Raw genomic sequence first — 12,136 nt, 5'->3', positions numbered from 1 at the left:
GTGATCCTCTGCATATACGGCTGTTCATGTGTTGGGCATTGTCCTGTAAATGGATACCTTTATCGTTTGGCTCGCATTGATTCGAGTAGCCTGCGATAGCTGCCCACTACCGTGCTTCCTCGGGGGTTTTAGGGTTTATACACAGAACACTGATCCCAACTGACAAGCGGTGGGGGGCTGGCTAAATTCGCTCCCATGTAGACGATTTATAATCCCAAACATTGCAGCTTGTGTAGCCCACACATCATGTGCATGAACTGGCTTTTCTTTTGCCACCAGAGCTCTCCGTCCTTCCAGAACAGACCACCAGGTTGATTTAACTCCCATGTCCCCACCCCCAACCCCCTTGCTATCTTTTCAGATTGCTTCCAGACCATCCCCCTCCTCCCCTCCCCCGCCCAGGTCCTTTAAACCCAACAAGATCAGCATTCGTAATTCCTAGCACCCCCCCACAAAAGAATTCCATGGAGGAGGAGCCCCAGGCTGGGAGAGTCCAGCAGTGGGGCCGGAAGATGGGGGTTGGGAGGAGGAGGACGTGTGTGCCAGCAGCGAGCTCCAGGCAGTGTCAGATATGTTGCTTTTTTTTAAAAAGGTATCTTTAGAAAATATTTTTTTCTCCTACCTTGTTAAGGTTCAGAAATGCTAATTAAATAGCGGAAGTACTTTCACCGTTTTAGCCAGGCTTACCTTTGAGTGGGAACGTGTTTTGGCACTTTCCAGACCGCTCTAATTTTGCCAGATGGGGACTTTAAATTGCGCCTAAAGAACGGCTCTACAGCAGTCTCTCCCCCCCTTTCCCCATGGGTTCTAGTGTAGTAACCCATCTAACGAAAGGTCTATGGTCCGTCAGTTGACAACTCTAGATTTAAAGCATCGCTGTTAAATACCAGCTAGGTTAACGCAGGTTTTTCATTTGCTCTTCAGTATCTGTTACTCCTCCGCATGCTTCAACCGATTTGTGTGTGTGTGACTGAGTGTGTGTGTGACTGAGTGTGTGTGTGACTGAGTGTGTGTGTGACTCTGAGTGTGTGTGTGACTCTGAGTGTGTGTGTGACTGAGTGTGTGTGTGACTCTGAGTGTGTGTGTGACTCTGAGTGTGTGTGTGACTCTGAGTGTGTGTGTGACTGAGTGTGTGTGTGACTGAGTGTGTGGGGGGCTCTGAGTGTGGGGGGCTCTGAGTGTGGGGGGCTCTGAGTGTGTGTAGGGGGGGCTCTGTGTGTGTGTGGGGGGGGCTCTGTGTGTGTGTGGGGGGCTCTGTGTGTGTGTGTGGGGCTCTGTGTGTGTGTGGGGCTCTGAGTGTGGGGGGCTCTGCGTGCGTGTGGGGCTCTGCGTGCGTGTGGGGCTCTGCGTGCGTGTGGGGCTCTGCGTGCGTGTGGGGCTCTGCGTGCGTGTGGGGCTCTGCGTGCGTGTGGGGCTCTGCGTGCGTGTGGGGCTCTGCGTGCGTGTGGGGCTCTGCGTGCGTGTGGGGCTCTGCGTGCGTGTGGGGCTCTGCGTGCGTGTGGGGCTCTGCGTGCGTGTGGGGCTCTGCGTGCGTGTGGGGCTCTGCGTGCGTGTGGGGCTCTGCGTGCGTGTGGGGCTCTGCGTGCGTGTGGGGCTCTGCGTGCGTGTGGGGCTCTGCGTGCGTGTGGGGCTCTGCGTGCGTGTGGGGCTCTGCGTGCGTGTGGGGCTCTGCGTGCGTGTGGGGCTCTGCGTGCGTGTGGGGCTCTGCGTGCGTGTGGGGCTCTGCGTGCGTGTGGGGCTCTGCGTGCGTGTGGGGCTCTGCGTGCGTGTGGGGCTCTGCGTGCGTGTGGGGCTCTGCGTGCGTGTGGGGCTCTGCGTGCGTGTGGGGCTCTGCGTGCGTGTGGGGCTCTGCGTGCGTGTGGGGCTCTGCGTGCGTGTGGGGCTCTGCGTGCGTGTGGGGCTCTGCGTGCGTGTGGGGCTCTGCGTGCGTGTGGGGCTCTGCGTGCGTGTGGGGCTCTGCGTGCGTGTGGGGCTCTGCGTGCGTGTGGGGCTCTGCGTGCGTGTGGGGCTCTGCGTGCGTGTGGGGCTCTGCGTGCGTGTGGGGCTCTGCGTGCGTGTGGGGCTCTGCGTGCGTGTGGGGCTCTGCGTGCGTGTGGGGCTCTGCGTGCGTGTGGGGCTCTGCGTGCGTGTGGGGCTCTGCGTGCGTGTGGGGCTCTGCGTGCGTGTGGGGCTCTGCGTGCGTGTGGGGCTCTGCGTGCGTGTGGGGCTCTGCGTGCGTGTGGGGCTCTGCGTGCGTGTGGGGCTCTGCGTGCGTGTGTGGGGCTCTGTGTGTGGGGCTCTGTGTGTGTGTGGGGCTCTGTGTGTGTGTGGGGCTCTGTGTGTGTGTGGGGCTCTGTGTGTGTGTGGGGCTCTGTGTGTGTGTGGGGCTCTGTGTGTGTGGGGGGCTCTGTGTGTGTGGGGGGCTCTGTGTGTGTGTGGGGCTCTGTGTGTGTGGGGCTCTGTGTGTGTGGGGCTCTGTGTGTGTGGGGCTCTGTGTTTGGGGGCTCTGTGTTTGGGGGCTCTGTGTGTGGTGTGGGGCTCTGTGTGTGGTGTGGGGCTCTGTGTGTGTGTGGGGCTCTGTGTGTGTGTGGGGCTCTGTGTGTGTGTGGGGCTCTGTGTGTGTGTGGGGCTCTGTGTGTGTGTGGGGCTCTGTGTGTGTGTGGCTCTGTGTGTGTGTGTGGGGCTCTGTGTGTATGTGGGGCTCTGTGTGTGTATAGAGGGCTCTCGATGACCAGACAAGTCAACGCCGTCTCATCATCCTGCTTCAACATTCTTCGCATGCTCAAAAAAACATTTTGTTGGATCCCCACCGAAACTAGAAAAACGGTCACCCACGCTCTGGTTACAAGCCTCCTGGACTACGGAAACACCCTATACGCCGGCATAAACCGCAAAACTTCTGAAAAAACTCCAACGCATCAGCCAGACTCATACTAGACATCCCGCGTAAAGACCACATCTCTGATCACCTGAAAAACCTCCACTGGCTCCCCGTCAATAAGAGGATAACATTCCGCCTCCTAACCCACGCACACAAATCACTTTACGAACTTGGACCCAAATGCCTCAACACACGACTTTCCTTCTACACCCCCTCCCGCCAGCTACGCTCTTCCAACCAAGCCCTTGCTGCTGTACCCCGCATCAACAAAACCACCATGGGAGGAAGATCCTTCTCCTACCTGGCGGCTAAAACCTGGAACTCACTTCCCATTCACCTTCGCCTCACTCAGAACCACATTGCATTCAGAAAGCAACTTAAAACCTGGATTTTCGACCTGTAATTCCCCACCCTTCTTCAAGCGCCTTGAGACCCTCTGGGTATGTAACGCGCTATATAAATTACTTGACTTGACTTGTGTGGGGGGCTCTGTGTGTGTGGGGGGCTCTGTGTGTGTGTGTGTGGGGGGCTCTGTGTGTGTGTGGGGCTCTGTGTGTGGCTCTGTGTGTGTGTGGCTCTGTGTGTGGGGGGCTGTGTGTGTGGGGGGCTGTGTGTGGGGGGCTGTGTGTGTGGGGGGCTGTGTGTGTCGGGGGCTGTGTGTGGCTCTGTGTGTGGGGGGCTGTGTGTGTGTGGGGGGTCTGTGTGTATGTGGGGGGGTCTGTGTGTATGTGGGGGGCTCTGTGTGTATGTGGGGGGCTCTGTGTGTATGTGGGGGGCTCTGTGTGTATGTGGGGGGCTCTGTGTGTATGTGGGGGGGTCTGTGTGTATGTGGGGGGCTCTGTGTGTATGTGGGGGGCTCTGTGTGTATGTGGGGGGCTCTGTGTGTGTGTGGGGGGCTCTGTGTGTGTGTGTGGGGCTCTGTGTGTGTGTGGGGCTCTGTGTGTGTGGCGGGGCTGTGTGTGCGTGTGTGTGGGAGGCTCTGTGTGTGTGGGGGGCTCTGTGTGTGGGGGGGCTCTGTGTGTGGGGGGGCTGTGTGTGTGTGTGTGTGCGGGGCTGTGTGTGTGTGCGGGGCTGTGTGTGTGTGTGCGGGGCTGTGTATGTGTGGGGCTCTGTGTGTGTGGGGCTCTGTGTGTGTGGGGCTCTGTGTGTGGGGCTCTGTGTGTGTGGGGCTCTGTGTTTGGGGGCTCTGTGTTTGGGGGCTCTGTGTGTGTTTGAGGGCTGTGTGTGTGTGTGGGGCTCTGTGTGTTTGTGTGTGGCATTTGCGAGAGATTAAGCTATTGGCATTGTAAATGACAATGCCATTTATTTATCTGTTTTCAAAACCAACACATAAATAAAAATGTTGTCATTTACAATGCCAATAGCTCTAACTTTTGCAAAGGCGAGACCGTTTCATTGTAAAGGCTTGTTAATAAAGGCCCGGGAGGCGGTGGTCCCTGGGGCTCTAAGAAGCCTTGGGAAGGGGCCACACACCCATCTCAAATTAAAACTTGAATAGGCCCCATTATTTTTATTCAAATAAGCCCGAGTACCAAGGCTGGAGGGTCAGGTTATTCCTACTCTGCCCCCTTTTCTTTATTTTTAAGTTCTTTGTGAAACTTGATTGAGGCCGAGTCCCAAGATGGCTGCCAACACTTCTGGGTTGAAGTGTTGGCAGCCAATCAGATCTGTGCACGAGATTGTATATATTCGCAAAGGCTTCGCTGTGCTAGATATACAAATTTGGATTTTAATATATCAGAAACCAGTGAACGGATTTACACCAAATCATAAAAAGCACGCTTTCTGGACCAAGATCTAGCTTTCTGCCAAATTTGGTGTAATTCCTTTCAGCGGTTCGGGTGTAGTCATGTCTAAAATCCATATGGGATGTAACAAGGGAAATGCACTTTTTCTGATTCCCCCCGTCCCTCCCTCCTTTTTTTCTGCTTGCTTGACAGAACACTCCGAAACTTTCCATGCACAATAAAAGACCAACCCGCACACTTTTTTTGGGAAACATTTGTGAAGATTAGTCAACCGGTGCCAAAGATATAGGCAAGTCAAAAAACACTTCCTATGGAAACTAGTTCTTAACTATAACTATCTACTAGTGACCACCAGGAGGTAATAAATATCAAACTTTACAATGCATGGTAATAGCACGCACATTGGAAAGCCCTGCGTGATATTACAACACATTGTAAAGGTCAATGCGTTGTAATGTCTGCAAAGAAAAGACCTGCATTGTAACGTCTGACATTCATGCTGGATTGTGTCAAGAGGCGAAAGGTCAAATTGGCAGGTTTATTAGCATCCACGTGTTCTTAGTTCATCCATCTTAGACACTATGATAGACTCTACCTCTAGAAAAGGAGGTATCTGAAGGAATGTTATTTTTTGGAGTAAATTCACGCCTGATTACTGCAGTGTTATTTGCAGCCATGCCAGGTTTCTTTAGAAGTGGTTTGATAGAAGAGCATTTAAGCTTTTTTAACATGATGCGTATAGTAAGGTAGTGGTAATAATTTGTGCTACTGCTGCAATAGAGCTGATAAGATTTCCCCGTGAAAATAGCTGGAGCCATGGGACAGCTGGTGATACCGATGTTCAGCTATATTATATTAGTTCTTTACAGAACTTTTCAGAGAGCTGGGAGAAAGTAATACGAGCAGTTCTTTCATTAGTTTGGTATGCACTGCATGTGTGTGGCGTGTGTTAAATGCTGGTACCTTTCAATTGAGGAGGGTGCTTACAGCTTTGGCCTTTCTATGAATTGAGTTGACAAAGCCTCATAATGCATTAATGAGGGAAACTGTTCACAGGAGCTAGCTGTAAGGCTTTTAAGTTCAGTGAGAATTCTGAAGACCTCCTTTGTGGGACATAATACAAGGCAAGAGGAGTATTTCTTTTTTTCATTTATCAGGATTGCTCTGTACATGAGGCTCTGATGAGTGTATAGGCTTCTACTGTCCTGGTATTGGGTTTCCCTCCATTTTTATTTTGAGGACTCGGTTGGTGGCTTTGAGTTTAATGAGTTGTAAAGAGAACCCTTTAGCCAACCTTGTGCAAGTAGTCTCTGACTGCTTCTTTCAATGGCAAGAAGGTGACAAAGGCTGTTGACTGCCATTCATTTTTTTTATTGCATTGGCCATGCAGCTAAATTATTCAGAACTCAGTGTTGAGGTTATAATTGTGGTTCCCTTTGTGGCTAGTTTCAGACTTTTCCAAGCATGTTCTAACATTCTTGTTTGAAGTCGCCTATTGTAATTGTGATGTTTGGGGATCATGATGTTGAAAAGGATGCCACAATGGTTACTCCACGCTAGGGGTGAGGATATGATGTGGTTATATTGCCAGGATTGTCAAAAAATACGTCAAGTATGTATCCTGCATGGAGTGTTCTGTAACAAATGAGTTCTGATCATTCGGAAGCTATGGGGGCAGACAATAATGATTCTGTTGATGGTGGAGATGGTTTCCTGAGCTATGCGTTGAATTTGCCCAGGACAATGAGGTTCGGGTAGTTTAGACAGACTGGCAACACAGTCCAGTCACAGACATTTGTTGAGAATTAGGTGTTGTGAGATGAGGGGCAATAGGTTAGCAAGAATGACATGGAACTGTTAACAGATGAGTGGTGTTTGACAAGGATGGCATCACATTCCGATGCAGAATAGTCTTATAGGTACACCATGTGCAGAAATTCCTTGTGCACAATAGGGACTCCTATGATTGGTGTGTTTTTTCATGATAATATTACAGCCTGTTGGAAGGGATTTGTGCACGATAGGGGCTGCACAGTCTGCAGGTTTCAGATATGATTAGCCAGCTTAGTTGCATGTTCGCAACGTTTATTCTTTTTGATGTAGACACTGAATTGATGAGAAAGCATTTGCAATTTTTTGTTCTTAAAGGGTGACTGGTTGTGTTTAGGGGAGAGGTGGGTGTTTAGTCCGTAGGTGTAGCCCATGCATTTACAGTTATAATATTCTGGGGCATATCAAGTTATTTTATTGGCTTGCAGTCCTGTGTAATATCAAGGCATGATGATATTAAGTGCTGTACAAATAAAAAGAATAGAAAAATAGAGCAAACAAGAGAAGATTGAAAGAAACAGATAAACGGAGTGGGTCAGAGGAGAAAATAACACATTAAAGTGAGTGGGACATTCAAGAGGGCAGGATGGAGTTCGGAGTAATAGCCAGAAAGATAGATTTTCAAACCTAGGACAGTTGAGTGGGAGGGGAGCGAAGGAATATGGGTCTGTGAAATTAAGTAGATATGGAGCACACAGGCCTGAGCAAAGGTGTACTGCCCGCTCACCCTGGCGCGGTTATTTCGGCCAGAGTTGGAGTTTCTCAGCGGCTCCTGGTCAGTGTCCTCGTCCGACGCTACACTGTCGTAATCATGCTGATCATCTGTGTCGCTAGGGTTCCTCAAGGAGTAGTCAATATTATCTGGAAGGGATAAACACAAACAAGGTAAGGTAGCGAATTATGAAGGTAACTTTAGGAAAAGGCAATATACCAGCAGTACATCTATGGGGCAATCTGTATCCCAGTAGAGCATCTATATGGCAAGATTGCACTGCATAGCATCTACATGACAAAATGCATCCCACTGGAGAATCCATAGCAGCACATCTATAAGGCAGACAATAGAACTGTAAAGCATCTATACAGCATGATGTATAAAGTCCGGCTATTCTTGGTGAGGAGAGTAAACCAGCAAAGCATCTATAAAGAGCAGGATGTATACATGCAGAATTACATTACAGAGAATTATAGATTATAATACATATTAGCAAAGTATATATGTATGCAAGTTTAATCATTAATCACACAAGTTTTATAGAGCATGATGCATATCAGTAGCGGGTTTAAACGGCAGAATTGCATCACAGAATGACCACAGGACAGATAAAACACTGCCAGCCTGTACTTATGGCAAAGAAATCAAAGGGAGCACCATTAGGGGAGAAATACCTACAGGACATTTATAGGTATAGGGAAGGATTTACATACTCAATAGCAATGGCAAGATAAACCCCAGCAGAGCATAAATAAGGTACGGTTTACACTACTAGATTACCTACAGGTCAGCAAATATCTATACCAAAGTCATCTACAAGATGTAACATTTACCAGCAGTGCAGAAGATACACCGGGAGAGCATTTATGCAGCAGGACGCAGAATAGCATACACTGGCAGCAGATCTATGCAGCAGAACTCCAAGAGATTAGATTGCACACCAGCGTTCCCTTTATGTGGCAGGCGGTATACCAGCAGAGCATATACAAGGTTGTGTATACACCATCTGTGCATCTATAAGCCAGGATGCTGCTGGTAAAGAATGTAGGCGCCAGAGCTTTCCAAGATCAGGGCTTCAATGAAGCAAGATACTAGCGTTTGGAGAAGGCCACTTCATCCACAAGACGTCTTCATTTATTCCTCTCACCTGGTTCATCCTTTATGTTCCTTCTGTCCCCATTTAAAGCTTTGATAACACCTTCTGCTTATAATGGTGCAAAGGACAACACAAATAGCATCTTAACATAAAACTAGAGTTACTCAACTGAAGGTATAAGGATAAACGCTAGTAGAAATCCACCGAGCTCTTGATGTACACCATCGAAAACATTTTGCACGGAGATGCACAAGAGCAACGCATTTGTAAGCAGGAATGCACACATGCGAAGCTTTCCAATGCCTTGAAGCCTGGGACTGCTGTGCCTTCATCAATGGCCCTCCATTTCCACAGTGCAGGTTCTCAACCTGTTCTGCGGCTCTGGCTTCTCCTAGCGCTGAAACTGTAACTCTAGGAATGACCCATGGTCCACCCCTAGTGGTGCACCCCCCCCCCCCCCCCGATTCCCCCGCCATCCCCCCAGCTTCCTTACTGCTGCAAATGCATCAATGGCCCCTGGTTTCCCTTGTGCCTCTTGAGTACCCGTTCCTGTGACCCATGGGTCGATGGTGTTGCTACTGTATCTTTACTCTAATTTCTTTTCTTTCACATTTATTTTACATTACTTTAGTATCTTTATTCTTTAACCTTTTTTCTTCAGTTTCAGTCTCCATCTGCAACAGACTAGTAATTGTCCCTAACTCTGTTCCTATCTCCCTGAGCCCCCTGTTCTGGTGCTCTTTCTGAAGGATTCACCCTGAGTGACCCCTTGTCCAGTGCATCCAAGTGGTCCCTTACCTGCAGGGCTGATGGGGCTCTTCCCTTGCTGCCGCCTCTTGGCTTCACTCAGGATGTCGATTATGAGTGTGGCGAATTCACGGGCATTAAACCTGGCTAGCTTCTGTCGACCCTGCCAAAGAGATGAGAAGGAGAGGAGACAGGTGACCGACCATCTGTCACAGAGGGCGAGGAAGTGATAAGGAAGACTGTACAAGACAAGAACCATGATGTAAAATAGTGTGTGCAAATTCAATGAGATGCCGTGGGTGAGAGAGCTAGACAATGGACACAAAGGCGGAGAAAGAGTGCCAACGTACATGCAAACAGAAAAGAAAGTGAGCGTACAACAGACCATGAACACTGAATAGAGAAGTGTGCAAGAGGCATTTCACAGAACACACAAGCAAAATATTTCTAGATCAAAAATTACAAAAAAGTGCCATGTGGTACTCAACAGTTGCAGAATCTTTTCTTAACTAGTCACTTTTTCACTAACTGGATGCTTTATTCAAGTGTTTAACTGGTGCTAATGAGAAGAAACGTTTACCCTGACAGTATTCACTTGCGTTAAAATGACAAAATAGCAAATTAATACTGCCACAATATGCCACATTATGCCGCATAATTTGTAATTTCCTGATGCATAATTTATTGGATGCTGCCGCATAATTTATTCTTTAGTGGCCAGTAATTCCAGTGCCAATACATTCTTAGGAATGACCAGTCGGATGACATGCTTAGACCCTTATTGCAAGATTTGCGGTAATCCCAAATCCACCACACCAGAGGCGTAGTTAGGGGGGGCGGTCCGCCCCAGGCGGCCCTATTTTGGGGGCGGTGGCGCGACCCTGGTGGCACATTGCGGCGGCGATTATGATTTTTCTTGTGGTTGGAGTGTCTGCCTTTTTGCAGTATTTTCCATGTACTTGTGTTTGGTGCCCTTTTGTAACATGCACACACCACTTTGCCCTTGTATCACACGGTTTGCTACCTCTCACATGTTTTTACCTTTGATACTTGCACAAGTGCCACCTTTGCCTACGTAACGCTTGTTTTTGTGCCTGAGTGTCTAGCACCTATTGCAGTATTATACCTCAAATTATACTTTGTTTTCTCTTGTAACTGCACACTTGTCACTTTTTCCTCTTGTGCACTTTTTACTACCTCATGTATTTTTGGTTGCTCACAATTTTTACTACCTCATGTATTTTGTTTGCTCACAATTGTCACTATTACCTTATGTAACGTAACGTATGCTTTTGTAATCTGTTCTTGTGTAATGTTTCTCATGATGTTTCATTTCTGTTCCTATTGTGAAGCGCTCTGACGCCTTCGGGTAAAATCCGCGCAATATAAAAATGCATAAATAAATAAATAAAATTTAATTGGGGACACTGACACCTCCCCCACACATGCGGCTGTAAACCTGTTGCTGAAGTCGAAGCACTGTCTGCACACGTGACGTGCAGTTTTTTTTTAGTGAAAGCGCACCGGCTGCATCCACGTACCATCTAGCAAGTGGTGGTGGCGAGTTGCGCGGTGTACCGTATGGTTCCCAGGGCCGTCAATCTTGTAACGCGCGAAAGCGCTACGAATGACGGCCCTGGGCACAATTTTTATCCAGCCCCTGCGCAGTGCTGCTAGAATGCAGCAGTGACGCGTACCACCACCACGCGCTCTTTTGACAAAGTGGAGTGAGTCACGGCAGGGGAGTGCTGGACGATTTACAGAACCCCTACGGTAGGGGGCTAGGGGCCCTGCCACCACTATGGAGTATACAGGAGAGGTAAGCTCCATATTCGCAGCAACAACAAGCAGATTAGTTTTTGTGAAAAACTTTAAACACTTGAGTTGCAGGTGTTATTTTAACTGTCTTCGCTCTCTTCCTGATTTACATCCTAGTCTGAGCCTGCAATGCCTCGCATCTTTTTTTGTAGTAGTTTAAATAGCGCGAACTATCAGCATAGCTGCCAAGGTTTCAGATTGGGGACGTTTTCATAATTTCAGGGTTATTATGAGTGACATTTAACAACTATCGAGTGACACTTTCTCCCGAGGAAAATGAAGCAATGAAGATAAGGGATTCGCTGTCTATAATTTAAGGCTCTCTCTCTGGTTGGTACTTACTTGGACCTCGGCCAGTCCGCAGATAAATCCTGAGTCAGTCCGGAGAGAGAGTGTGGCGAAGGCTGCTGGTGGTCGCAGGCAGCAACTCTGTTCTGCAAGGGCTGGCTGCAGCAGGCAGGCTGAGCTCACGCAAGGCCACAGGACTCTGCAAATCGGGTTTCCAATTGCCGCCCGACTCGGGGACTCCACAGATGGTGATTAGACTCTTGTGAGGTCACGGTCTCAGGTCCCCAACCCAACCCAACACCCCCCCCCGCTGGAGTCAGTCGGCTCGGGCAGTGCTTAATTTGTAAAGTATTAAGTGCCAGGGCTCCGACCAGGAGGCCACTGCAGCTTGCACCACCCATCGCCCCCGTCATCGCTGCCAAAACAACTACTAATCATCTCTCTCGCATGTAAATGCAACAGTTCAGATTATTCCAGGTCCCCAAAGCTAAAGGAATGGCGGGGGTGGCAGGTATTAGTACATTTTTAATATATATTGTTATCCTAAACAACTGTTATACTGCTCATCTCTAAATTACATGAGCAGCGCCACCTTGTGACTCACTTCCCTAAGTGTGGTGTTGACAATTAAGTGCCGGTGCTCAGCACCGGAAAGCTCCTGCTCAAGTTAAGCACTGGCGCTCGGGCTGAATCAGGAACGGGCGGGAGTAATATAAGCTCGCTACAGCAGTGTCTGCGGCGGGTACGAGCTGACTGTAGCAAGCTGCGACTGCGAGCTGTGCCATGATCATTGCGTGATACTTGGCAGGACTGTATCACAGCACTTTACATGAGCACGAGTTGACTTACAGACGGATTTATCTTAACCTTTACTGGAAACAAGGGCATTTTCCCATTTTACTTGTTACCAAACTGGGATCATAGCAATTATTATCATAGCTGGCATTTTGCCTATGGTACTTTAGAATACTGTAGAAGTGGAGTTGAACCGGAAGGAAACAGATTCATCAACAGTGAAGCGACTTTAGTTCTTT

At 48.9% G+C, this 12,136-nt stretch overlaps 1 protein-coding gene across 10 annotated transcripts in view; it reads right to left on the bottom strand.

Annotated features, from left to right (window-relative positions):
* Positions 1-12,136, bottom strand: part of GIT1 (GIT ArfGAP 1) — a 534,945-nt gene that overhangs the window by 95,036 nt on the left and 427,773 nt on the right. For 9 of the 10 annotated variants that reach the window (XM_078680041.1, XM_078680045.1, XM_078680044.1 and 6 more), the window contains exons 12-13: positions 9,048-9,159; positions 7,166-7,299 (exon numbers count right to left, since the gene is read on the bottom strand). The exons of the other annotated variant lie outside the window; for it this stretch is intronic. In XM_078680041.1, the coding sequence (XP_078536167.1) occupies positions 7,166-7,299; positions 9,048-9,159 (246 nt within the window). The remainder of the gene's footprint in view (positions 1-7,165; positions 7,300-9,047; positions 9,160-12,136) is intronic. 10 annotated transcript variants of the gene reach the window in all.

The sequence above is a fragment of the Lissotriton helveticus genome, chromosome 3_1, assembly GCF_964261635.1.
Source record: "Lissotriton helveticus chromosome 3_1, aLisHel1.1, whole genome shotgun sequence".
Lineage (NCBI taxonomy): Eukaryota > Metazoa > Chordata > Amphibia > Caudata > Salamandridae > Lissotriton > Lissotriton helveticus.
This window is presented reverse-complemented; position numbering and strand designations above follow the sequence as displayed.